Source organism: Tenrec ecaudatus, chromosome 8, assembly GCF_050624435.1.
Source record: "Tenrec ecaudatus isolate mTenEca1 chromosome 8, mTenEca1.hap1, whole genome shotgun sequence".
Classification (NCBI taxonomy): Eukaryota; Metazoa; Chordata; class Mammalia; order Afrosoricida; family Tenrecidae; genus Tenrec; species Tenrec ecaudatus.
This window is the reverse complement of record NC_134537.1, coordinates 79582821-79609826: the sequence shown is the minus strand read 5'-3', so window position 1 is coordinate 79609826 and position 27006 is coordinate 79582821. Positions and strand designations below refer to the sequence as shown.

Below are 27006 nucleotides of genomic sequence, written 5' to 3'. Positions count from 1 at the left end.
CCTCTATAAATAGTTTTGCTCCCTAGTCCTCTCTCACCTTCGTCCTGCCCCACTATCACGCTCTCCTCTCATTTGCCTCTCCAGTTCCTCTTGGCTGGATTATGGTTGCTCCAACCCCTCCAGGAACGCTGCACCCTCCTCACCTTCCATTTCAGATTCCTAGTTGTTCCCCTGCCCGTGACTTTATTTGCTTATCACTCCCTTACTCCACCTCCTCTTCCCCAACGTACCCTCGGAACCGTCGGTCCCGTTGCTTTCTCCTCGGGTTTGTTCTCATGGCCATCCTGTGTGACAGAAACAGCACAGACAGCACTAGAAGAACAAAACCAGCTCAAGAGAAAAACGAAAGGGGAAAAGAGAGAGAGGAAACCCATACCTAGTTCTGGGTCTGTCCATGGACCTTTATGACTATCTCTCCACCGATCCAGGGGGCTCTGGGCACTGCCCCGCCCAGTCTGACATCTATTGTTGGAGTTCCTCGGGGGCTTCATGACTTTGTTCCTGTGTTAGACAGGGTTCTCTAGAGAGACAAAACCAGATTGCTAGCAATTATATATATATATTTATAAAGATAGATAGATATATAACACAAGAAATGAACCATTAAATTATATACAGCTAGATATATATACATGTAATACAAGAAATGAACACTTAAATTATAAATTATAAAGCAGTGAGACACTAGCAGTCCTTTAAGTCTTGAGGGCCGCCAGTTCTTTCTCTGTAGAGAGAGCTGGGCTGTATATACCCAGGCAGCAAACAGCAAGGCAAGTCACCAACTGTCACCAGCTCTTGGTTCCCAGCTCCAGAGATGTACATTCCAATCGTGTGGGCTTAAAGGGACCTCAACTTACAGCGACACAGTCCACAGGATAGGCGTCCCACAGGCAGTATACCCTTTAAATTGAGGCACAGTACAAGCAAGGCAGCTGCACACTGGTCTGATGATCAACGAGAGAGAGACAAGAAAGGAATTAATCCCACTTGTGTTTATAGGCCAGGCTGACACAATCAACTATTGCAGTTCCCATGGCTGATTTATTATGCTTCCTTCTTGGATTTCCCCCCCACATCCCCCACTATGGGGGGTTCAGACCAGACTCACTCTGGAATTCTAATTATAATATCTGAAGATCTCCCTATTTCAGGCACCCTGGGGGTGCTGTGGGATAAGCATTGGGCTCCTAACTACAGGTTCAGTGGTTCAAACCAACTAGCCACTCCGAGGGAGAAAGATGAGGCTTCTTGTTCATATTTACAATGGTTTTTGGATTTTGTTTAAAGAGCAAACCAAAAAAAAAAATCCACTGTCGTCAAGTCAATGGTATCTCCTAATGTGTTTCTTTTTAAAAATCATTTTATTGGGGGATCGTACAACTTTTATCACATCTATACATACGTCCATTGTGTCCAGCACATTTGTGCATTTGTTGCCATCATCATTCTCAAAACATTTGCTTTCTGCTTGAGCCCTTGGTATCAGCTCCTCATTTTCCCCCTCCCTCACGAACCCTTGATAGTTTATAACTTATTATCATTATTTTGTCATGTTTTACACTGTCCAAAATGTCTCCCTTCACCCACCTTTTCTGTTGTCTGTCCCCCAGGGAGAGGGTTAAATGTAAATCACTGTGATCGGTTCTCGCTTTCTCCCCTACCTTCGTTGCTCTCATTATTGGTTCTGAGGTGTTTATCTGTCCTGGATTCCTTGCGGTTCCAGCTCTTATTTGTACCAGTGTACATCCTCTGGTCTAAAGAACTAGAGGAAAGTTGTATGTTTCATCATTGCTACACTGCACTCTGGCAACCTCATCTCTTCCCTGCAACCCTTCTGTAACAGGATGTCCAGTTGCCTACAGATGGACTTTGGGTCTCTCCTCTACACTCCCCCTCATTCACAATGAAATGATTTTTTTGTTCTTTGGTGCCTGATACCTGATCCTATTAACATCTCATGATTACACAGGCTTGTGTGCTCCTTCCATGTGGGTTTTGTTGCTTCTAAGCTAGATGGCTGCTTATCTTCAAGCCTGTAAGACCCCATACACTATATCTTCTGATAGCCGGCACCATCAGCTTTCTTCACCACATTTGCTTTTGCACACACTTTGTCTTCAGCGATTGTGTCAGAAAGGTGAGCATCATGGATTGCCAATTTAATAGAACAAAATGTTCTTGCATTGAGGGATTTCTTGAGTAGAGACCCAATGTCCATCTGCTACCTTAATACTAAACCTATAAATATATGCATAGATATATTTCCCAAACACCATATATAAATATATTTACATATGTACATTTCCTTTATTTTCCTTTGACTTTCCTCTTGTCTTCCTATCATGCTCAGCCTTTATTTGGGTTTCAGTGATTCCTTTTGGTTCCGTTGCCCTTGATCAAGCCCTAGCAGGCCTCCTGTAACCACCTCGCCATCGATTTTGGATCGTTGAACCATTATCCCTAGGTTTGTTAAACCACTTCCTTTCCCCTGCTTCACCCTTTCCAATGTCCGTCCCCCCCCCCCACTGTGGGTCCTGTTGTTTTATCCTCCAGATTGTTTATCTAGCCGATCTTATCTAGAGAGACCTACATAGATAATAATATACAAACAAAGCAACAAATGAAAGCAAAACAACAACAAACCCAGGGACATAAAAAGCCTGTAAATAGTTCAAGATCTGTTTGTTGACCTTTAGGAGTGTTTTCTGGTGTAGTCTGATGGGGTGCCACGACCTGGCCCTAAAGTCTATTTTTGATATTCACTGGGGACTTCGTTGCTCTGTACCCCTGGCTGTTCTGTTGCGTGCCCTTAGTGTTTTGCCTCAGTGTGGCAATTCCCACACTGTGACTCCAGTGTTGTCCCCTGTAGTGCTATGGGTCGGTGAAGGACATTGTGTCTCGTGGTGGGGCTGGCCCTATGGTCCTTTCTGTGCTTTGGCTGCTCTGAGTGGCTTCCTGGGCCAGGGTGTGTTCCATTCTCTCTTCCTTCCCCTTCATTTGCTCTTATGCGCTCTGGTCAGACATGTCCCTCTCCCTGAGCTGTAGCTTCAGTGCTGTCCTCTGAAGTGAATTCTTCTGCGGAGGAAGGGGGGCTGTCTTTGTAGCTGGGATTGGCGCCTGCCCCTCAGACCTTTCTAATGGTTCCCTGCTTTTTGCTGGTGTGTTGCATTCACCTCTTGCACTGGGTTGAAGTCTGGTCCCTCCTTCCCTGTGGAGATATAAACAATACCCTCACCTTGGGTGGGTTAGTGCCCTGTTCCTCCCTAACCATGTCTTTTATTTTTCTTGTTTCCCATTCCTTTCTGTTGACTACCGTATGTATACCTGGCTTTGGTCTGGGATACATGTGTTTCTGAGACTAAGTCCTTATAAGAAGATTAGGCAATCTTCAACTTTCTCCCTCAGTGTGGTTGGTGGGTTTGAACTGCTTACCCCGTGGTTAGCACCCCAACACCTAACCCACAGTGCCACAAGGGCTCTTTTAGCTACTCAAAGGAGCAAACTCATATTCCAAACTCACTGCTACCATAGTGACGTAGTAGGACTAAGTGAAGGCCTTACTGACTATCCAAAACCTATTTGTTCTCTGATCCCCAGAGATATTCTGAGTCTTTTTATTAGTTTTTATTTAATGGTTTCAAGAAAGAATTGTTGAATTTTTCTCCTAGACTGGGTAAGCACTTTGTGTATTCTTTTGTTTATTTAGCAAACATGTAATAAATGCCTGCTATGTGCCTTTTTAGATCCTAGAAGCAAAGACAGTAACTTCAAATTATACTATATCTGGTGACAAAGATAATATGAGAGGAATACGTTGATTGCCTGTTATGATTATAACGTAACTGTTTAATACCAAGTGATCATTTAAAGCATGCTCTGTATTCACATGGTGGCATGGTCCTTTTTGATGTGCACATTTTCTTTTTGTCCCAAGGCCTTGTCTACCCTGGACTCCATCACTCTGATGTACCCTTTCTTTTACCGGCCCATGTTTGAAGTCGTAGAAGACGGCTGGCACGCCTTCCTTCCTGAGCGCGAGTTTGAACTCTACGCTGCAACTGTGAGTTCGCTCTGAGACCAGGGGGGTGATGTGGTTGTGAGAATAAGTGGCTCCTCTGGAAGAAGAGCAGGGCGAAGTTGGCTGGCCCTTGTCTAACAATGTATGTAGGTGAGTGCTGCCGCTGATGTTCACTTAGCTGATGAGGTTACCGTGACTTGGACTGTTTCTGGTTTTTTTTTTCTGTCAAATTTTTTTTAGGGCTTTTTGGATAATTTTTTCCTGTGAGGCTGTTCAGTTGCTCTTATTCCAGGGGGTTACTTAACTGTATTTCAAGTAAATTTTTTTTATTTGAAAAATGACATTGCTGTAACTTTACAATCTAAGGGAAGCTAGTTGTTGAGTAATTATTTGGTCCTTTAAAAGTCTCTCCATAGCAACAACTTTGTGTGTAGTAAATGGGATGCGAGCCTGTCCAATGGAGCCCATGTTGTACCTGAGACACTACTAGAGAGCCGTTCTACCACTTTTGTTTCTTTGGAATCGTTTTGTGGTTTTATAATTCAGGCTGCCAAGACCAGATTACGAAAACCAGGTTTTCTGCATTATTCTTCACCATTGTACAGCTCCTGTCATTGCTCTGTCGGTGGGCACCCAGGGAGCAGAAAGCAGTGACCAGGTTACTGTGTGGGAGTTAAAAGCAGAGGCGTCCACAGCACTCAGTGTGCTGGTGTTGCCCTGTCCGGAGGGTGGCAGGCTTCCTGGGCCATACTTTAAAATGACAGCTAACAAACTGTACCCAGAAAAGGATGAACGGTCTGATAAAAATAATGTGCGCATATATTTATTTTCTTTAACTTGGAAAGTAGAAGAGTAGAGACAAAATGTCTTTCAAATAGCCGATAGGGTACCATGTGAAATAGAGAACTTGACCTGCATTGTTACAAGGAGAGAGGAAGTTAGAGGGAGATTTGGTCCACAGGAGGAAGAGCTTTCTCTGAAGAGGGCGGCCTGGCCTTGCAGGAAGCAGCCCCTAAAGGACGGCCTCTTTCTTGCCAAGTGTTCAAGCGTCGGCTAGGTATGCTGGTCAGGAAACTTGAAAGCTGACTTCTTCCGGTGTGTGAAAGTGGATCTCCAGGCCCTCTAAAATTCTCCAGGTTTGCTGTGACATTGAAATACTTGTTTAGCTTTAATGTATTTTGTGTTTTTCAGGCCAGTGAATGGAGGCTGAGCCACGTCAATAAAGAATTTGCTGTCTGTCCCTCGTACCCACCGGTTGTCATTGTTCCCAGCTCTGTTGATGATGAAGCGCTAAGAAAGGTAGCTACATTTCGACATGGAGGACGCTTCCCAGTACTAAGCTATTACCACCCCAAAAATGGAATGGTGAGTACACAGCTCTATTGCTGGATGTACCGAGAGGCTGGGCGGGGGAGGCTTTCCTAGAAATGGTCCCTGAAGTCACTAGTGAAGCCTCCCCTGCGGGTTCCTGAAGGGATCGGGTGTGTTGTGTGGTCATGATGTGACTGAATTCTTCCTGCAATGCTGCTCAACCGAAAAAGAGTCTGGAGAGCTCTATCTTCAAGATACAGCACAAAGGGGATCAGTGTTGGTTTGCATGCTTGCAACAGCATTCGTGAAGTAGACAAAGACATTTTCCGGAGTCATGATAAAAATACTTGCGGTCTTAGTGCTACTATACTAACCCACAGCCATTAAGTTGATTCCGATTCATAGCAACTCTGTAAGACAGAGTAAAACTTCCTCTGTTGAGTTTCTGACACTAACTGTAAGATCTCTCTCTCTGGGCTAGAGTTACACCTCGGCGCCGCATGAGAAAGAATTCACGCTGAAGCCTGGCTCGTGAGCCGAGTGAATTTAATGAGAGCTAAAAGAAGCTTCAGGTTTTACGCGCCACCCACAGGATTCCTTTCCACCATGCAGAGACTGCTCGGGGTCACGCAAAGATCTCGCTCCCAAGTTTTCCTCCAAAAAGAGACCCCTCTCCCTCTCCGTTCCTGCCTTTCCAAGGATTCCTGGGGGAGGCATGGTGAACGACCCCCAGGTCGAGCTCATTGGCTGAATTGCAATCACCTGGCCCGGTGGGCTGATCCAGGTTTAACGCCCATCCATACCCACCTGCGGGGAAAACCTAGGCTTTTGTTCTATGCTTGACTCTCCTGGGCATGCGTCAATGGACAGCCCATCCCTGCCTTTCTGCCTAACATAACTATTTTTTTTCCTCATACAGTTCAGTAGTTCAGGCATATCAAGAAGAGTTCTATAATCTTTACCACAATCAATTTTAGAACATTCTCTTTTACCTGTACTCATTGTTATTCATGAATTCCCACCACACACACCCCCCCCCCCCCCGCCCCTAATTTTGGCACAAATTTACGCAAGGACTAAATTTACGGGAGAAGAAAGTCTCATCTTTCTCGAGTGTCTGTGGTTTCCACCTGCTGGCTTTGCGGTTAGCGCCCCAACTCCTAAGAGCACACTTGGGTGCTGGCTCTAGGGGAAGGCTTTATTTTTCCTTTGGCCCTGGAAGAAGGTCCTTGTGGCTCGGAGTTTTACTCTTGGGTGGTCTTTTTGTGGCTTGGCATCTCATTGCCCTCACCTCTGCTTGGAGGCTTTGGTATTTAGTCTGATTTACATTTCAAAAGACACTTACCCTGCCTCATTCACATAGCAAAGACGGTCCTCCCCAGGCCAGGCTTTCCTGCACTGTTCAAAACCCCCTGCTGCTCCCTGGGTGGGGGGGCGGGGAGGGTGAGCCTGTCTGCTCATAAAAAATTTACCATCTCAGAAACCCTATGTAGGATCTTGTTCAGTCAGAATCCACTCCGTGGCAGTTAAGTTGCTTTTAGTCTTTTTGTTTTGGGCAGGGAAGCCACATAATTCAATCCATAACACATTCTGTTACTAATTTTCATCACTATTCCAGGGAAGCAGTGACTCGTGCAGGACTTGTTATATGTGACTGCTCCTGAGAAGCGCTGCATGCCATTAGCCTCAACTGGAGAGTCCAAGTGCAGTGGTCATGCATTCTCTCTGTCACTCACAACTGTCTCCGTGATCCTTGTTTCGAAGTAGTTCTAAATGTGTTTTTCTCCTGTTACTTTCTGCTGCTTCTGATTTGAAACCAATAATAAATTATGTGATGGAGTTGTAGGCCTCTCCGATGGCAATTTAAGGTAAAACGATTTTTAGAATTTGTTTTATTGGCATCAAGCCACCTCTAGCCTGCTGTAAGCTCTACGATAAAACTTTTAACAGCCGAGGTGGCCTCCGTTTGCCTGGGTTAGTGTAGGTTGTCTCCTGCTGCCCTTGCTTGTCCTTGGTAAATGCTGCACTGGGGCTCGCTGGAGACGCCATGGGTCTCCTAAAGTAATCTTGAGCCACCTTCTACCAGGCTGGAAATTGTGGTGCTTGATGATTATGTTTCAGAATAGACAGCAGCTTTTCGGACAGCAAAACACATCCCCAAAGCAAAATGAATCGGGATAGCGTTTTCTCCTCACACCTGTGCCCTTTCTCGTGCTAAAACCTGCCAACCCTTAGATCTACCCCCATGTAGCTGAAGTAGAGGTTTACTTCCTTGTAGGCTATGAATGCTTTCTTATAGGACCAGACCTATAGGGTATCCAATCCAGTGATGAAAGGAATTGTAGTGTTTGATACTCTTAGTTTATTAAGGAAAGTATTTGGAGGTTGACTGCAAGGTCTATTTTTGGTTAGGTTCCTGGATTGGGTTACCTCAGTTCTTTGCTTCATGGAGCTAAAAGGATTCATGCAGCACAAGTGCTTTTGTAATCCAAGGGGGTTTTATGGGGGAAAGGCAAGTTTCAGGTATTATAGTCTTGAAAAGGTACAGACTATCTGTGGAAAGCATGCAGAGCAGGGCAGAAGCCATGAGGGGTTTGGAAATGGGCTTGAAAAACCACGTGGGAAGAACACAGGAATGAGGAGTGTGAAACCCACCCTTGAGGAACTGGGGAATCCCCAGAGGCCAAGGAGCCAAGAGTGCACAGCAGGGCTGTGCTCCCTGTCTTTATTCTATCCAGTCTACTGGCTGGGGGAGGCGGGGGTGAGGGTACTGGCTAACCCCCATTGGCTAACTTCAGGCCCACCTGTGTGATGTCATGAACCTAGGTAGCTTTAGGATTGGGTTTCACCTGAGCTAGGGAGCTTACTTTGCACATGCCCAGTTCCAGATTTCCCCATAGGCTGCCGGATCTCTCTGCACCCCTCTGTTGTGGCCCCATGCAGGCATTGGAGAGGCAGCCCCCCCCCCTCCCCTTCCCTATCCTGGCTTCCTAACATTTTTACTTTAGAGCTATTAACTGTCGTTAGGTGGAAACAGTTCTTTATTTTAGGGTCGGCTCTGTCTCCTGTGCCGCCATCAGGTTTGAGATTTCTTTTCATCCAGCTAGTTTGCTTCTGGTTTTAGAAACTCTCACAGTAGCTCTTACTGAATTTCCAACTGCCTCTTTCTCTAGGTGATTATGCGAAGTGGTCAGCCACTCACGGGCACAAATGGGAGACGGTGCAAGGAAGATGAGAAGCTGATCAATGCTACTCTGAGAACAGGGAAGCGGGGCTACATCATCGACACCCGCTCCCTAAATGTGGCTCAGCAAGCTAGAGCCAAGGGTGGTGGCTTTGAACAAGAAGCTCATTATCCTCAGTGGAGGCGAATCCATAAGTCCATTGAGAGGTAAGAGGTTCTGGAGAGAGCACTGGACGCCTGCTTGAAGCTGCAAAGAGTGGTCTCTTTGTTGTTGGAAGTAGCCTTGGGGTCCAGTCTGACTTGGAAACCCCTTGTGTACACAGCTCTGGAGAGTGGGCTTTTTAAGACTGCCTTTTGGGAAGCACATTACTAGGCCTTACTTCTGAGGCACTTTTCCCGCCAAAAAACCTAAACTCACTGCCATCGAGTCGATTCCAACTCATAGCAACCCGATGGGGACAGGGTAGAGTTCTAAGTGGTTTTAATTCTCAACCTTTCAGCTAGTAGTCCCATTCCCCAGGTACTCCTGGTGGGCCTTTAGCAGTTAAAAACTCCCAAATGGCTAAGTGATGCTCCACATTTGTCACAAACTGGCAGGACATCCTCTCTTGTGTTTATTTTATAAGTGAAGCCAAAAATATCTTGGCTGCAGACAGGTTCCTTTTAGCGCTTTCTCTAAATTTGCTCTGCTTGATCAGAGTACTGAACAGATACGCTAGCTTAGCTACTTCCTCAGCGAAGTGCCCGAGAGATTTCCCTCTCTCATCCTCATCGATCTCACATCCTCTTTCCACCACTGCTGTGCTTCTGGATTCGCTGGGAGTTTGGTTTGTTTTTAAGGCAGAAAGCAAATGCAGGCTGAGTTGGTTCTGGGTGTCACTGCTGCTGGCCCTGGAGTATCCGGTGTTAGATCTCAGGGGAAGCAGAGCGGTGGAAGTGGTGCGTACACGTCACCTTTCACAAAGGGCAGCACTCCAGCCGCGCCCCTAGCCACACCTGTGTCAGCAGATCGAATCTATTCAGGCGTAGAGTAGTTTGTCATGACAGGCCTTTTGGAAACTCTTAAAATGTTAATATTTTTAATCTTCAACCCTGGAGGGATTCTGTACTAAGGTAAATATTTGAGCATCTTTTGAGTTACTTTTGGCTCTGGATAAATTGGAGGTTGAGTTTTGGGTGTGTTGGTTTTTTTCTCTGTATCATCCTGTTTTCACTTCTCGTTTTTGGAAGGTATCATGTTCTTCAGGACAGCTTAATCAAACTTGTGGAAGCTTGCAATGACCAAACACACAGCATGGACCGATGGCTCAGTAAGTTGGAGGCCTCAAACTGGCTAACTCACATCAAAGAGATTCTGACAACTGCCTGTCTAGTGGCTCAGTGTATTGACAGGTAAAGTTGCCTGTATGTTTCTGTATGTAACATATCGTGACAACTAGGCTTTGCTTTGCCTTTAGACTCTTTTGATAAGTTACTACATATGAGGTAGTAGTTAAGACCATTCAGTTACAGGTGATGTATGCCATTAGACTGTGGCATATAATAATGGATAAGTAATGTTTGTTAGGTGAATGTGAACCAGGCACACGTGTGCATGTCTTCTATGACACCATTTTTTTTTATGACACCATTTTTAACTACTAAAAGGCCTGTTTTTTCCCTGTGAAATCCTTGAATTAACGAATCTACTCATTTTCCTTTCCTTAGCTGTGAAAAAGAAAGGAAGATTTCTTCATGTGTTTTTTTCAGAGGACCTAACTTGCCTCCTTGTTTTTGAAACATCCAAGAAAGGAAAAGATAATGTTACACGTTAAAATACATTTTTCTCATCTCTCAGATATCTTATTACAAACTACTTGGTATGTGCAAGTATATCTGAATCTCAAGTTGAGAAAAACCCAATGGCAGTGATAAGAAGTCTATGAACTGATTTTAGTGTGCTCACCCAGTTAACAGTTGCGATTCCTTGAATCTTGACGCAGAAGAATGGTATACATGCTTGCAGAAACTTATAATGCCCCTTTTAAGAAGAGATTCCCACAGAGACAGGAGGGTAGGTATAAGTATTGCCATCACGTAGTTGGATGACACTTTTCTTTGAGGCTTTAATGTGTTTTATTGGTGCTCCCAAATTAGGAAACTATGCCATGTTCCATGTTAGAGAGAAGTGGTTCACTGAGTTAGGTTTCTTACCATCGCCTCCTAAGTTCGTGAAGAGCTGGGACCAGGTTAGCTGTGGTGTCAGGATTCTCAGACTTGCCCAGTCTTTGCTTCAGGGAGAAGCTCTTTGAACTTGTAAAGACCAAGGTTCTGAGGCAGGGCGGGCACATGTTAACAGTAAGGGTTCATTTCTTTTTAACCTAAGCTTATCAGATTTCCCTGTATGTGATCAGTACAGAGGTTTCTGTTGTCTATGAGACATGAATTACAATAGACTGTGCACCACTTCAATATTGCTTAGATTTTCAGCCATAATAACCCAGTGATGAAGATCAAGGCAAGCTCTAGGTCAGAAGAGTGTTTATTTTCTCCACTGAGGTTTAGTTCGGGCTGGTCACCCGAAACGTATAGGGATCTCAAAATGCCTGTGAGGCATAGAGCTTTCGATAGGGTTTGTCACTTTTCTGATATATATTAGCCAGTTATTTGTCCCTTCATTGAGATAGGTCCTTACAGTAATTAAGTATTAAAAATGTAATGGTAGGCCTTAAATTAACTTAATTAAATTCAGAATATACTACAGATTATGAAGAGCTTATTATCAGAAACCTTAAAATATTCACCCATACCCTTTCAGCCTAGTAGTTAGATATTTATCCCCAAACTGAGATTATTAACCTAACCCCAGGTGAGCTTTAAGAACCACTGGCTAATTCAGAAGGCAACAAGCTAGATATATTGTCTACAGTAAAAAAATTGGCAGTAAGCTAAATGGTTTAACTATAGGACTCAGTAAATTCTAATTCATCATTTAAATAGAATATTGTCTGTAACTAAAAATAATACTTTTAAAGGTGCCATAGGAACATGGGGAATGTCTACAATAAGAGTGGAAATAGTAGGATATTGCGTTAGGATAGCAAGTGAACGTGCTTGGGGAAAGAAGCGACAGTCAGAGAGCCTTGTAAAGGGTGCTGAGCTCCTTTTGCCAAAATGTTCTTCATTGTTGGCTCCATAAAAGGAGACACAGCTGATGTGTGTTTGCTTTGATCTCATTGTCTGTAGAATAATGGCAGGACAGACACCTTGTAATTATTGTGGATTCATTGCCATTTTCTAGTTTAACAGTTTTGTGTTTTTGGCTTTTTTCCCATCTGTTTTCTTGGTTTTAGTCTTTGTCTTCCAGGTTCCTTAGTGTCAAGTGACCTTAAAGTCAGCTGATGGTGCCAGGGTAGAATTGAGACCAGAAAGGCACAGGAGAACAATTTTAAGTGTTTGCTTCGAGGTTTGAGAAAAGGCTTTTGTGAACTATGAAAGCAGAAAGGTGAAGCACATAGAAGGATAATCAGGGGTTTTTGTAAAGGGAGAAAAAATTCAGATAAAAGAATGGTTATAATTTAAAGGTTCTTGCCACGTAAACGGTGGGATTTTGTTTTTTCCTTAAGAGAATCGCTCCTCTACCACATGCCTTATTTAGACTGTGTAAACCCTACTGAGGAGGGCAAATCACGTAAGGCCCTAGAAGAATTGAACTCAATACATGCTTGTTATTGTCGGAGTTCATTAGCCATAATGGGGCTATCCCATTTGCACTCTGGTTTTTCCTATCAGGGAAGGAGCATCAATATTGATTCATGGAACGGAAGGAACTGATTCTACACTTCAAGTTACCTCCCTGGCCCAGATCATCCTGGAACCAAGAAGCAGGACCATCCGAGGTTTTGAGGCCCTGATAGAAAGAGAGTGGCTACAGGTAAGAAAGTTCCTTGGTTCTCAGAAGAGGGGCTGTTAATGATGTTAACGTCCCATCTCATGGTAGCTGACGGAATGTGTACAATCTTAATTAAAAATTTTCACTGGTGGACAGTTAATCTTGCTTCCATTTAATATATGTGTCATCTCTGTCACATCATACTTTGCCATTTTGCTTTTATTGTTCATTTGGCACTTCATTCACTAAACAGAAGAATTCTTATTAGCTGCACTTTGCTATAGAGAAGAGAAACACAAAGAAACGTACAACACACTTCTTTGCAGCAGCTGCGTGTGGATAGAGATTCAGGACAGAAGGAAATGGGTGAGCATGGGGTCGGGACTTTGTCATCCTGATGGAAGTATGCATTTCAGCACTTCCTCTGATAAGCCTTTTGCTTCTGCTGCCCACCCTACCCTTTTCCCCTCTCCTTCATTCAGATCCAGCTAGCTGTTAGTGCTTTTGTGATGTCTTGAGACTCTAACCCCTCCACAGATAAAATCAACCCTGATTCCTGAATTAAGATCTAGAGAAGTGACTTCTCTGAGGTCAGGGAAGCAACCTCCTCCATGTGCTTATCCCCGGATAAACGACTCCTGCATTCTGACTCCTGGGTGCCGAAAGAAATCCTCCAAGTCAGTGATTAACATCGGACTTCTCCGAAGTCTTTACTAAGTGTAACGTAGTGGATTTGTACTTAGTAAATACCTGTGACCGAAAACAAATACTTAGCTGTATCCTGAAAGCAGAGGCACCTCTGGAGATAAAATGTTTCTAGCCCTTAAATTTTATTCTCAAATACATTATGTGCTAATGCTGCTGGGACTGATGTCAGATCCCCAGGTGGCACAGATGAGTTTTTCTTGACTACTAGCGTAAAGGCTGGTGCTTCAAACCCACTGAACGGTACTGTGGAGGAAAAGACCTGGTGATCTGCCTCTTCCTTTAAGATTACAGCTAAGAAAACCCAGTGGAACAGTTCTGCTCCACATCACATAGGGTTGCCTTTAATTAGAGTCAGCTCAGCAGCAACTAGGGTAGCTTTGTCTTGTCTACCCTACTTGACCCCTGATCTTTATCTCTAAGTCAGGCCATCCTAAATCTACTGTCCTTAGTTGGCCATCTATTCCAATCCCTCCCTCATGCTGCAATGATGCATTAACCTGCCAAAAATGCTAGGTATTTTTGTAGATGCTACTATCCTGTGGGTATCAAAATCATGTTAGCCACTGCAAAGTCTGCATATGATTATCTTTGTCATGTAAAGCAGTTTTAAAGACCGAGAGACAGCAAGGCTGGTAAATCACCTCCCGAGGGTGGTCTGTGGTAAGGTTAGGGTTTAGTTGCTGTGAAGAGAGCTAACTGATTATTCATGACATTTACTGGTCAGTAGATGGCAGACTCTTCCAGTTCTCTTTGAGAGAGTGAAAACTAAGCACATTTTATTTCTAAAATAAAAATAATCATGCAGATACCTACTGGACAATACACATTTTAAAATGTAATTAAAGATATAAGATGATAGCTATCCTTTGCTTGCTACCTAAAGAGCCCATGTTCTTAAACTTGATTCCAAATTGTGTAGCCCTGGGAAGATTTATGTACCTCACATTAAAGTGCTTTGTTTCCTCATTTGATTTCCAAAAGACACTTGTAGTTCCTGTGGTAACAGCTATATACTCATATTAAGGATTTGTAAATTGCATCTTTTTCCTTGGTTGCTGACTTCATTTAAACTAAAAACTCCACGAAACCACTGCCATCAAGTCAATTCTGATTCATGGAGGTGCTATAGGACAGGGTAGAGTTACCTTCTGAGTTCCTGAGGCTTTAAATCTTTATGGGAGTAGACAGTCTCATCTTTCTCCCACAGAGCACCTGGGGGTTTCGAGCTAAGGCTCCTGTACTTAGCAGTTCAGTGGGTCACCTACTATGCCCCCAGGTATTCTAGCAGCTCCCCTCCTTACATGATGTTCCCATTCGATTGATTGTATTGGTGACACGTGTTAACAGACTATACCATCATGTGATCTCAGTGTTGGCCTCTGCGAGGAGATGATTGTTGTATTTCCGTCTTTTTTCTTAGGCTGGACACCCATTCCAGCATCGCTGTGCACAGTCCGCGTATTGTAGCAGTAAGCAGAAGTGGGAGTCGCCTGTATTTCTCCTCTTCTTGGACTGTGTATGGCAGATGCTTCGCCAGTTCCCTTGCTCTTTCGAGTTTAATGAGCCTTTCCTCATCATGCTCTTTGAGCATGCATATGCCTCACAATTCGGAACATTTCTGGGCAACAACGAGAGTGAAAGGTGAGTACAGAGCTCACATTGGGGCGTTTGCATTTTACTTACTTGGGTCCTTCGTCATGGAACCTAGACTGTGGTTCTACATTGAAGTTCCTTAGAAGAAGCTAGAGACACAGGTAAGTGCAATTGTCATTTGAAGGAGCTGAGTTGTTTGGGACTCTTAGGCACCCAGTGCCCAAACAGAAGGAACCACCACCCAGTCCTGTGCCGTCCTCAGAAGTGTTAGGTTTGCGCCTGTTGCTGCAGCCACTGGTTCCATCCATCTTGTTGAGGGTCTTCCGCTTTTTCATTGACCCCCCCCACTTGACCAAGCATAAGCGACCTAATAGTCCCCACATGACGCTGCAAGGCGGTAGCAGTTCATTCCATTAGTCATAGGTTGCCAAGGGTTGAGCTGACTACAGCACTGTTTAGAACCTCCTCTGGGGGAGGGACAGAATGTGCCTTGTGTTTGCTCTCACTGCCACCGGGTCATGCCGCCTCCTAGGCGCCCTCGAGGGCAGGGTAGAACCGCCCCTGTGGGTTTCCAACACTGCACCTCTTTGTGGGAGTAGAAAGCCTGGCTAGTTCTCCATAGAAGCACCTGGTAGTTTCAAACTACGGACGTGGCAATTAGCAGCCCAATGTGTAACCACCATCCCACCAATCGCTAGCATCATTAATTAAATAGCAAATTGAAACAAGCAGTTTTTCACTTATGTATGAAGTGTTGTGCCTTTGCCAGTTTAAAATGCAAGAAAATAGATCAGTAATTTTTTTTTCTTTTTCCCTAAGAGCTGCGTTGGGAAGTTATCCACATTTGTTTTCAGAAGTAGGAAAGTGCTTGGAACTGTTTAGATCCTGGAGACCGATCTCGGGCATCCCGGGGTTCTCGTTGAACTTTGGCTCCAGCTTTTAGAACTGCATGTTATTTATATGATCGGGCTTCCTAGAAAGACAACGCAGTGACTACATTGTAGTTTATATTGTATATTCTTACTCCCAAGGGTACTTGCTCTCTACTTCATCCTAATAGTATGGAGCTAGGACAGTACTAATTTTAGGCCTGTTTAGGCTGAGATATCCTCTTGTATTGGCAGTATGAAATGAAACATTTATAAACACATTCAGGTGGGGTGGTAGTATCATTTCCCCGGGGGCTGTTTATTCATAGTTTAGATTTAAATGAATCTGTAGGCATTGTACCACATTTAGTTTTCAATTAATGAAACTTATTTTGGTGTTTTAAATTAACTTTCTAGTTGAAAAATGGGTATGGTTTGACCTCCTTTGACTGGACAAGGAGATCTTGGGGTCCAAATGGCATGCTCCACTCCCAGCTCTCCATCTTTTTCTTCTTTTTCAACGTTTTGTTGTGAATTAGATGAAGGCTTAGAGAGTAGATCTTGAGTTTTACATTCAACCATCAGTACACCTATGACTCAACTCCCCCGTTGCAGTCCCTCGGTGGGGGTACTAGCCCCTACTCCATTTCCTTCCTTCCAGTGCTCCATTTCTTCTTCTTTCCCAAAGCTTTGCTAAATGCTGCCCTTTTTGTCTTTAATGTCTGATTATCCTAATATGGGGGTGAATTCAGCTCCAGATTGGAAGGGTGCCTAAGGGCCTTAATCTTGGAGGCTTAATCAGTCTCTACCCGACCAGTAAGCCTGGTCTCTTATGATTTGAGGATTGGTCCTACATTGTATGCCCACTCGATCCAGGACCTCCTAATGGATGGGAGCCTTGTCAGAGCAGGTGGTAGTTGTAGCTGCACCTTCTCATTCTTCTCATCTCCGGCTGGTGAGACCAATGTTTGTCTGGATGACAGTTAGCCCCGTTCAAAAAACGCAGCACACTTCTACTAGTTATGATGAGCCTTCATTCATGGAAATATGGAAAATAGGTACATGAAATAATCCAACTGTAAAGTACAAACTAAAGTTGAGTTTGAAAAAGTTACAAAAGGTGAAACACTCTAGAGTATTCAAGAGTCTGTTAAATTTCCTAAATGCTTCTGGTTTTCTCCTGCCATGGTGTTTGTGAGAAACACAAATTGTAAAGCCTACTTGTTGTTCGGTGCTGTCGAGTCGTAGCAGCCCTGTGCTCAACAGAACAAAACACTGTCCGCCCCGCCCCTGTGCCGTCTTCATATCGTTGTAACATTTGAGCCCCACGATGCAGCTACTGGGTCAGTCCACCTTGATGAGGGTCTTTGACTCTGTCACCAGCCTGCTACTTTACCAAGCATGATGTCCTCCAAAGCCTACTGAAAATACACTATTTTGAGAAATATTTTTATTAAAAACAGTATGTAGGTAGCAACTTTCTTTTTAGATTTTCCCGTTTTCAATTTTTCCCTCTTGGTTGGTAGTGACCTCGTATTTAAGGAAAGTATCGTTTTAAACAAGCTACTCTATTTCTTTTGATTGGTTTGTACTTAAAATAATTGAGAAAGGATTTCCGTGTCATTTTTCTGTTTTCTATATATTGTCTCTTTCTCTTTAATGACCATTTAAAAAAAAGGCATTTTCTAAGGTACTATTTGAATTCTCTGTTTTATTCCCTTTGTTGTTTTTGCTATTTTCTTTGTGGTTGCCCTGGACGTTACAAGAGCATCTTAAAACAATCTGGTTTGGAGTTGTACTAACTTAAACTCAGTAATGTACAGAAATTTTGCCTCAATAAACTTTAATCTGTCCTCCCCTTCTTTGTGTTATTAATGTCATTTAAATAATACATTATAAACAATCCACAGTTTTATCGTTGTCTTTTAAATGAGATAGAAGAAAAAGTTACAAACAAAAAAGACATGTTACTGTCCTTTATGCAAGTTGCCTTCACAAGTGCTCACTCATGTTTGAGTTACTGTCGAATGTTTCACCTGTAGGACTATCTTTTGTCCTGTTTTAGGCCAGCTCTATTAGTGATTAGTGAGAACTTGTTTCCATTTTTGTTTGTCTGGGATATCTTAATTTCTCCTTGAATTTTAAATAATTTTTCTAGCTATAGAATTCTTCAACAATCTTTTTCTTTCTGCATTTAAAATTTGTCATCCACTGCTGCCAAGGGAAGCTAGCCCCTAACACATCATTATGGGTCCTGTAGGTGCAATTGTACAGCAATAATAAGTGAAGATCATAGTAAAGTCATAGAGAGCAAGACAGATATTGAAATAAATGGAGTCAGACACATTTCATGGTAGCATGCTCACCTCAGCCCGGCTTGGTGGTCCACGGGGGGGGGGGGGGGGGTGTTAGAGAGAGAATCTTTAATGCTAAACAAGGCTTTTATATTCTCTGGGGACATGCAAGCCCCCTAATTGCAGGTGCGGACCCACGTCACAGGAAGGGGCTATGCTATTGGGAATTCAGTAATGGGAGGGGGTGATCTAGGGGTATCCACGCAATAGGAAGAGGAGGGATTGGGGGTCTACATGTGGTAGGATGGGCGGATCCTAGATACAGGATGGCAGCCTAACTTTGGATGTCACACAGCTGGTTTGGCCTGTTCCTTGGCTCAACTGATAGAGACCATTATCAGTAGGGTGTGAACCCCACCTACAGGAACCAAGCTAATGGTTGCAAGCCTTAGGGAGAAGTAACCCATTGTCCCCAGCAGCAGGGAGCAGGCCCACCCCTGTGGTGGGGCAGACAGCAGTCTGGCAGCAACTGCCTTCAGGGAGGATGGCTGTAAGCATCTGACCTTCCCCCACAAGTCCCCCTTTTGTTTTATATATAAAATTCAAAAGCCACATGGGCAATATGGTTATTTTCTATACATTAAAAGCTGTCAAGGCAAAACTTCATGATCCAATTAATATAGCCAAAAATTCAGGCTTATAGAAACATTTAGAATCCAGGCACTGGGGAAAAAGTCCCTTTATGCCCATCTGCTATTGGAGGAAAGTATGAGAGAGATTGGATACCACGGTAGGAAGAAATAGAGCCAAATGGGAATGCCTGCTTCTATAGAGGGAATGAATTAACCATGTGCTCACTTTTTAAGACAGCACAGCTTTAGAGAGAGAAACTGGAAAAATAGATTACCACAGGAAAATACACTCGGACTATATCTCCAACTACCAGAGTGGCGGCTTTCCTACCATGGAACACTGGCTTTCCAGATTCCCTCCATACATGTCAGGGATTAAGGCCCAGTTCTATTTCCCTTAGTGCTAGTATCCCACATTCCCCTTTCTGCATTACGTTTAAGAATGAATAGTGTCACGGAAGCAACAAGGTCTCTCCATATCTCTTAGCTTCGAGCATCAGAAATATGATGAATAAACAACACAGTCAGACTAGAACCTAAGCTCTGTGAACTGCTTTGAACCCAAGTTCGAGGATCCAATCCTTCCGTGCCGCTCACCAACTGCTTCATCACATCAGAGCCAGGAGATGTCTAGAGTCTGTCTTTGAATGTTTAGAAAATACCCTTTTTTAAGCTGATCAACATCTAATGAAATGTTTCCCTTAAACCCTTGCAAATGTTTCCTAATAAAATCCCAATCATGCAATGTTACATTATATAGGTAAGGAGTTATACGGAAATCAGTTACATTCCAATCACATTATAGCATTGACAAGTCCAAAATCTTGATCTTTCAGCAAAACAGTCTGCAGTAATAAACCAGTCACTATTGTATAAAATGTTCAGTTATGATGGAGTCCCAGAGTTTCTCTTAGCGTCAGCAATGGAAGAAATATCTCAGTAGTCAGCAGTTGCCATTCTCAGGAATCTGCAAGGTCTTCTTGACGTTTTGGATTAACTTCAGTAACAGGACAGAGTTAGGGCACACGTCAGCTTCCCTCCTTTCTTCTGGGCCTTGCTGGCTGAAGAGAAATTCACCTATCTCCTTTGCTTGTGAAAATATAAACACATAGCCCCGCTCTTTGGAGTGTCATTAACCTGAAAAAGAAATTATGATTAAGCTTTTGCGGTTCCTTCGTGTCCTTTATGTCCATCTTTCTCCAAACGTGGTTGCGTCCTTCTAAGGGGAGTCCATCAGCTTTATTCTGCAAAAATGTAAATGCACAGCCTTTTCTCCAGGTGAATGGACCCAGATCCCAAACACGTTTTCCATCATCTTGGGATTTCTTAGGATCAGTTTTCTCTGTTGAAGTAAAAATGTGTTTATCTGCCCTAATTTTATTACCAGCTTTTAGTAAGGAGAAAACTTTTTGGTTAAATTGACCAAATGAAATTCGTCGTACATAAGATTTCTCTTCTCCCCCTTCTGTTTTAACCATGCAGCCTTTAAAGCATACCTGGCAATCTCAGTTAACTTGCTAAGCTTTGACCCAGTATAAGGACTATTTAGATAGCCTTCATTGTTATGTAACTACTGGCTCCCAGCCCTCAGAGAATTAAGAGAACTGACAAATTGGGAGAACATATTACCATACTTTGAAAGACTGAAAAAATTCTTAATAAATTTGTTCAGCTGTTCTTTAAGTAACTTACCAAACACTTTTTCTCCAATCTTACCAATATGGTTATAGATTCAATTAAGCCGTTTTGCCTTTCAGGCTTCTCACACTGTATCATTTTATAATCTTGCAATCCTCTCTCTTGGTTAACTTCACTTGTTCCCACCATGCTGGATTTAGAGGAAGTTAATGGGAGGGTCTTAGGCCCTCCTGATTGCTCTAAAGAAATGACCCCACATCCAAAGTTTAAAAACCTTTTTCCTCCAATTTCTAATTCCATGTGGGGGCGCTGTTGTTTCACCACAACAGCATTCCAGAAGACCCCTTGATTTAAAGGGTGGTCAGGCTTCTCGAGTACTCTTTCCTGATACGCATACATTTTTACGCTAGAAATGCAAGGAAGCAAAAATTGGCTTAAGCAGCAATCTTCCTTCTTTATAAACCATGGTATATCGGCATTCATCACTGCCTTAACTTTTTCATAATCTTGTTCAATAATTCCAGCAACAATCAGAACACCTGGAGAATTTAGACTTTCCTAATAAACATCCCATAGTTCTTTTAGGTAGCAGACTCCAATTACTACTGCTAATAATTTCTGGTTTAGTCACAGATTTTGGCTTTTCCTTACAACTCTGATCAACTCTAGTATCCATTTAAATTTTTTGAGTACTTAGGTTAAAACTTCCTGATAAAACCTGTATTACTCTTTCGATAAGCTGTTCCTGCCTTTTAGAATCAAACTGCTGTGGGGGCTTCTGAGCCATTTTGGCTAACGAATCCACTGCAGTGAGAACAGACTGGGGTTCTGCAAGTTTGGCTAGGTTTGGTCTGCTGTGAGGTTCGGGGATACCGCAGTTACTCTCTAAGATCTTAGCTCCAGCAGGCAGACACCTTGCCTCCCATGCTCTGCTGGAAGGGGTCTGTATCCAGCTCCTTCCTCTAACTTGCGCTCCATTCAGAGGGGCTTGGAGATGCCCTACTACATGTTTTTTGGCTGGGCGTTACTTCCAGGTAAATGTTCTCTATTGCTAAAGTTGAATGACCACACTCTGCCCAGTGACTACCTCTCTAACAGCAAGGGTAAAATTCGGTTTCCTTGGACTCTTTCTCTGGGTCTTTTCTGCTGTGAACCGTCCTGTTCTTTTGTACCATCTGCCTGCAGTCTCTCTCGTAATGTCCCTCTGCTCCACATGTAAAGCATCTCCCTTTAGGTCTGGTGTAACTTGCCAAAGTAGCAGCCATGAAGTTGGCACTATGCTCATCTGTCCCTACATCCCTGTATAGCCTGATATAATCTTTTTTTTTTTTCCGGGTCCTTGTCCCAGCACTTGAGGATAGAACCAGCGGATGGGCAGCTGCTGGCACTGAAGACATGATGCCAAGGGGACCGGAGTCCGCTCCCTCTGCCTCCATACTATAATCTTAACAGCATGCTCTGTTCTTTGAAAGGGCTTATGGCAGCTTGACATGATGTATTCGAATTTTCAAATGTTAATTTAAGACTATCTGCTGCCCCTTTTTCTGTTACATTCTTGTGGACAGCATCCTGCAACCTGGATATAAAATCTATATATATAAGGCTCATCATTTCTTTGCTTTACTGTCGTGTAACTTGGCCATCTGCTTCCTGATGGTATTAATTTCGCCCAGGCCTTTAGACAGACTTCCCATACCTGTGCAAAAGTCTGCTCATCAAAGTTTAATTGTGCCTCAATTGTGATATAATTCTCATCTCCTAGCAGCTGATGAACCCCTATATCTATGCCCTCTTCTGCATGTTTGCGTGCTCGTTCAAGGGCTGCCTCGTTCCACAGCATCTGATACTGCAAAGATTCCGAAGAGGAAAAGCACACTTTTGTCAAAGTTTTCCAGTCTGTCTGGATCCAATATTACGTATCTGCTGTATTCTTGACCATACCAATTACAAATGGTGAATCTGGACCATAACTAGCTACTGCTTGCTTGAGATCTTTTCAGAAGCTTAAAGGGAAAGGCAGTATATTGCCTTTCTTGATTCCCTTCTGGGTGCTACTCATTGAGCTCCCTGTCCATAATTCTAACAGGATAAGCCATTCTGAATTCTAAATCTGCTTCTTGAGCTATGCTCTTCCCCACATGCGAGAGCAAAGGTGTCTTCCTACTCCCTGACTTTGCTTCTCACTTTCCTAGCCTCACTTTGTAGGTTAAATCTCTCTATTTGCATTTCTTCTCCTCCAGCACTGGCTTGCTTGATAGTATTGTGATTCCCTGTGCTGTGTTCCTGAGGGCATCTGCTATCTCCTGATTCAAACTTAACCTCTCAGCTAGACTTAAAATCTCATCTGCCTGAAACTCACTCTGCCCGGTTCTCACCTGATTTAAGTCTGCTTAACTTAGAGATTTCTCACTACTCTGTTGGTCTTGTTTCTTCACTCTCCCACCCTGCAGCCCTCCAACCTTGCTTTAATCTGCACCCACAGTTCCCAGGCCTCCTTGGGTATGCTCTATCCTTCCCTGTGAGCCTTTCTTAAGTTAATGGTACCTTATCTCAGATCTCCATATCAAAGGTTCCTGACTTCAGAAAAGAAGGATTAAATTTCTTTACCACTTGAAGAAACTCTTTCATTCTTATTCTTTATTGTTGTACATAGGCCTGACAGGAACAACTGAGATGTGAGATTGGAGGAAGAATTAAAAGTGTTTATTAACAACAAAAAAAGAACCTGCGCAGGGACCAGCCACCTGAAAGAAAGAGAGTGTTTGGCTGACTGACCCCGTTTGCTTCCAGACTTAGGTTTTTATGGGTTTTTTATCAAACAATTGAGCTGTGCAAGCAAGCTGATACAGAAACTGAAGCACAACTTCCTGGTGCGGGGTGGTCTGTTGCCAGTTCTAAGGATAAGGGGCTATTTTGGTTTTTCTGAGAATGTTATAAGGCCTGTGGTTGCACGTAGGGTCTTGATGCAGAATGTTTGCTTCCTACAAAGTGTCTTTACTTAGGCTAACTATTACATTTCCCCCTGTTCTTGTTACACCTGTGAATCTTCCAGGTGTGAGCTCTCATAAGACTGGCGGCAGCTCACTTTGGGTTAGTCACTTGTATAATTTGCTAAGCACTAACAACTTAACTGATTGTACTGGATCCTGCCCAAACTGGACTAGCTTGTTGATAATGAACGGCCCGCAGGTGGGCCCTGTTAAAAGTAAGAGTAGCAGGCAGTTAGACGAGATACTAAGGTGGTGAGTCAGGGCGACCAATTGAACAGTTGTTGAAACCAGCCTTTTGACCTTTTCTACTTATTTCCCGTTTGCTAAGTCTTTTTCTAACTGGGGCTAAACTATCTTTAGTTATTCCTGAATGATTGGCATAAAAGCAACAGGTTTTTCTTAGGGCCCTGCACAAACCCCCTTGCTTGAGGAACAAGAGGTTAAGACCCCACCTATTCTGTAGTACTACTTCAGCTAGAGAGTTAAGCGATTTTTCTAAATAGCTGACAGAGTTTTCTAAGTCTTGCAGATCATTATCAATTTGATGGCTAAGTAGTTGATAGTTTTTATTTTCTTGTATTAAGGCAGCTGTGCCTTTCAAAACGGATCCAGTGATGTTCAACCCCACTAACAAGGGAACAAGTATTGGTGCTCTTTTAACTCCGGAGTGGGTGTTAAAATGTTGCCACCGGCCTCCCCTGAGTAAAGGAGTACTTGGGGTAAAATATGCACTATTAGGCATACTTTAGAGCAGTTAGGAGGGAGAAAGGTTAGAGAAAACAAACAGGGAGTGACTCCAATGGAGCAGGCAGACCACATGCCTGCCAGCACAACCAATAGATGTGGGTCTGTTAGGGAGGGGATTACAGAGGCAGTAGCACAATACTGACTACACTGGTGGGCTCCTGGGGACCCTGGATAACAGTGCCCTTCCCCATGTAAGCTTGTTAGGGTAAGGGCAGATCATTGTCCAGCCTCTCTCTATCGGCACATACTGCTGTTTTTGTTGTACTGAGCTAAGGTGATGTTTGCTATGAAGGAGGAGTCCTTGGTCCCTGTACCCACAAAATAAGGGGGTGATAGGTTTAGACACAGCCAACACTTCTCAGTCAAGTTTGGGTTTGTTGCCTTTATAAAGGAAAAGAATGTTTCTAAGGTTTTAACTTCTGATACTGGTGGCTTATTTTCAGGAGCTATTGTTGGTTGTTTTGTTGTTGGTTTTCAAAATTGAGAATATGCATTTTTATGGGTTGGCTTCCAGTACCCTGCTAGTTCAGGTAGCTATTGACAACTTTTTCCGCTGTCAGCAGGACAAGCATATATATATCTGCTGCCTGTAACTTCTTTTTTAGCACTTGTTATCCGCAACCTACCCATCTGGGAGCTTGGGGGTTGGAGATCACAGGTGATCCTTCAGGGTGGGGGCGGGGGGTGACTGGCCAAAATGCACATAAATTAAACTTAAAGGTGGGAGCAATTACTGTAGGTTTGCTGACATTAATGGATTTTCTCGAATTGTCCAAACATAGGGGATTGGCTGGTGGGGGTTTGCCTGGACCCCAGTGCCAGACAGCAGGATTAGTCCAATTAAAACAACTTGTGCAGCGTGTCTTTAGTGGGTCATCTGATTTTTGCACAATTCATTTCTTTTGCCGGTGTTCTTCCAAGGCTCTTGTTATCTGGGTGTAGTGGATCCATGGAAGCTTTCCAACAACCTTGACTGCCGTCGGGGTGAGGAGAATTACCTGGTAAGGTTCAGTCCACCTTGTCTGCAAGGAAGGCGCCTTGTGTCGTTTGACCCAGACCCAGTCACCTGCAGCGATGTTGTAGAGAGGTCCAGGCTTCCCAGCCAGGTCTGGCCTATTGGCCAGATTGGGTCCAGCTCCTCCTGGAAAGTGTTAATGGCTTTCCACTAAGGTGTTGTTGGTGCTGCGGATTTCTTGGACCTGTATGGATTTTAAAAGTTTAGTAAGACAGGTTAACTGGGTTATACCTATGGTTGGTAAGAGAGAAGGCGGCTGGCCATATAGAATTTCAAATGGTGTTAGGTTTTTGAGGTAAGGAGTACACCACACATGCAACAGGGCAAAAGGCAAAAGTCTGACCCGGTTTTTGCTAGTTTCTGTGCATAATTTAGTTAAAGCTTTTTTTTTTTTTTTTTTTATAACCTGCCCTGCGCTTTGAGGCTGGTAGGCACAGTAACGTTTCCAATTAATGCATAACGCTTTGCTGATAGTATGAACTACAAAGGCCGGGCCGTTATCAGAGCTGACTTGTAAGGGAATGCCAAACCTGGGGAGGATCTCAGTTAACAACAATTTGCATACCACAGTGGCTATCTCTGCCTTGGTCAGGAATGCTTCTGTCCATCCTGAAAAGGTGCTAGCAAAGACTAACATATGTATAGCCATACAGTCCTGGTTTTACCTCAGTGAAGTCCACTTCCCAGTCCTGGCCCGGGGAGTGGCCTTGCTCTCGATGCTGAGGTGGTTCAGGAACCTGATGCGGGGCATTTACTTGGGTGCAAGTGATGCCTTTTTCAACAGCTGCTTGAGTCCACTTTTGGAGGTTTGGAATTTTGTACCTTGTAGACAAATATTGGTACAACTTGGTTTCTCCCAAATGAGTGGTTTTATGAAGATGGTCCACTAGTTCTTGCCCAGCTGCTTCTGGATCTAGTCTGCGGTCGTCAGGCAGGTTTAGCTATCTGTCCGGGCCCTTGACACAGGCCAGCTGGGCTACATTTTTTCGCCAACTGTTGGGCTAACTTGAGTTCAGATTCAGAATAGACAGGGTGAACAGGCAATTTAGGTTGGAGCTGAGTAGGCGGCTTCTTACCTTTGACTAGAGCCACTGTCACTCCAGGTTTTGAGCACCCTCGTCTGCCTCCTTGGCCACTTGGTCCACCAGGTTATTTTTTTTAATTACTTTTGAGTTTCTTTGGGTTTCCGTACAGTTATGGATTGGCTCCTCAGCCAGCTTGTCAGGCAACAGGGTTGCAGGGTTGAGAGTGGCTGTTTTGGAAAACGACACTGAGTGGGTTTAGCAATAGTCCCTGGTATTGGAGCACGTGGCTACCATGTCCAGCTTTTTTTTATAGGTAGGCCACGGGTCTTCTCCACGGTCCCAGGTGCTGCTTAAGGACCCCCCTTGGTTACCCCCTTACCTTCTGCTACAAACAGTTTCAATGGTTTTGCACATCCGGAAGAGCTAGGGCTGGGCCGACACAAGGGCCCTTTTAGTTTTTTAAAGACGGCTTCTTGCTCAGGAGTTTTCAGGACTTCCTGCACCTCTCCTCCAGGGCTTTATTTTTCCCTTCCCGCAGGGCAGCCACCATAATTTTTGCCATCTGCCTTGTGGAGGTTACAGGTGGATCCTCCCTGTTACTATAAACTTTTTTGGGTTATCTTTATTAACTCACTAATCCCTCAAGCTTTTGCAGCTTTTTGCAGATCTCGGGCTGATTGTGCTACAAACGCTCTATTTATGGCCCGCCGATTTTTAGGGGCCTCAGAGTTGATTGGCGTGTACAGCCTATAAGCCTTCGTTAGGCATTCAAGGAAGGCACCTGGTGTTTCACCCACAGCTTTTTACAGTTTTACTTAGGACAAATTAGTGGGCTTCCTAGCAGCCCCCACCCCCCAGAGGCCCTGCCACAGATATTGGCAGTACCTGGCCAGGGCTGCCCTGCCCTGTGCATCATTGGGGTCCCATGCAGGACGCTGAGGTGGAAACAAGGCTTCTCACAGATGGGGGGCAGTGACTGGCTGTCCGTCAGTCCCGAGCAGGACCCTATGGGCTTCCTGCTGGACTCTTTCCTGCTCCTCCGCAGTGAACAAGACCTGTAAGAGTTGCTGACAGTCATCCCAGGTAGGTTGGTGGGTATGAAAGACAATTT

At 43.9% G+C, this 27006-nt stretch overlaps 1 protein-coding gene and 1 pseudogene across 1 annotated transcript in view; one reads left to right on the top strand and one right to left on the bottom strand.

The window, feature by feature from the left end:
* MTMR9 (myotubularin related protein 9) overlaps positions 1-27006 on the top strand; it is a 52613-nt gene that overhangs the window by 10132 nt on the left and 15475 nt on the right. The window contains exons 3-8 of the mRNA XM_075556436.1: positions 3935-4060; positions 5210-5383; positions 8503-8720; positions 9744-9905; positions 12285-12426; positions 14513-14733. Of these exons, the coding sequence (XP_075412551.1) occupies positions 3935-4060; positions 5210-5383; positions 8503-8720; positions 9744-9905; positions 12285-12426; positions 14513-14733 (1043 nt within the window). The remainder of the gene's footprint in view (positions 1-3934; positions 4061-5209; positions 5384-8502; positions 8721-9743; positions 9906-12284; positions 12427-14512; positions 14734-27006) is intronic.
* LOC142455806 (small nucleolar RNA SNORA57) lies at positions 21456-21591 on the bottom strand (annotated as a pseudogene).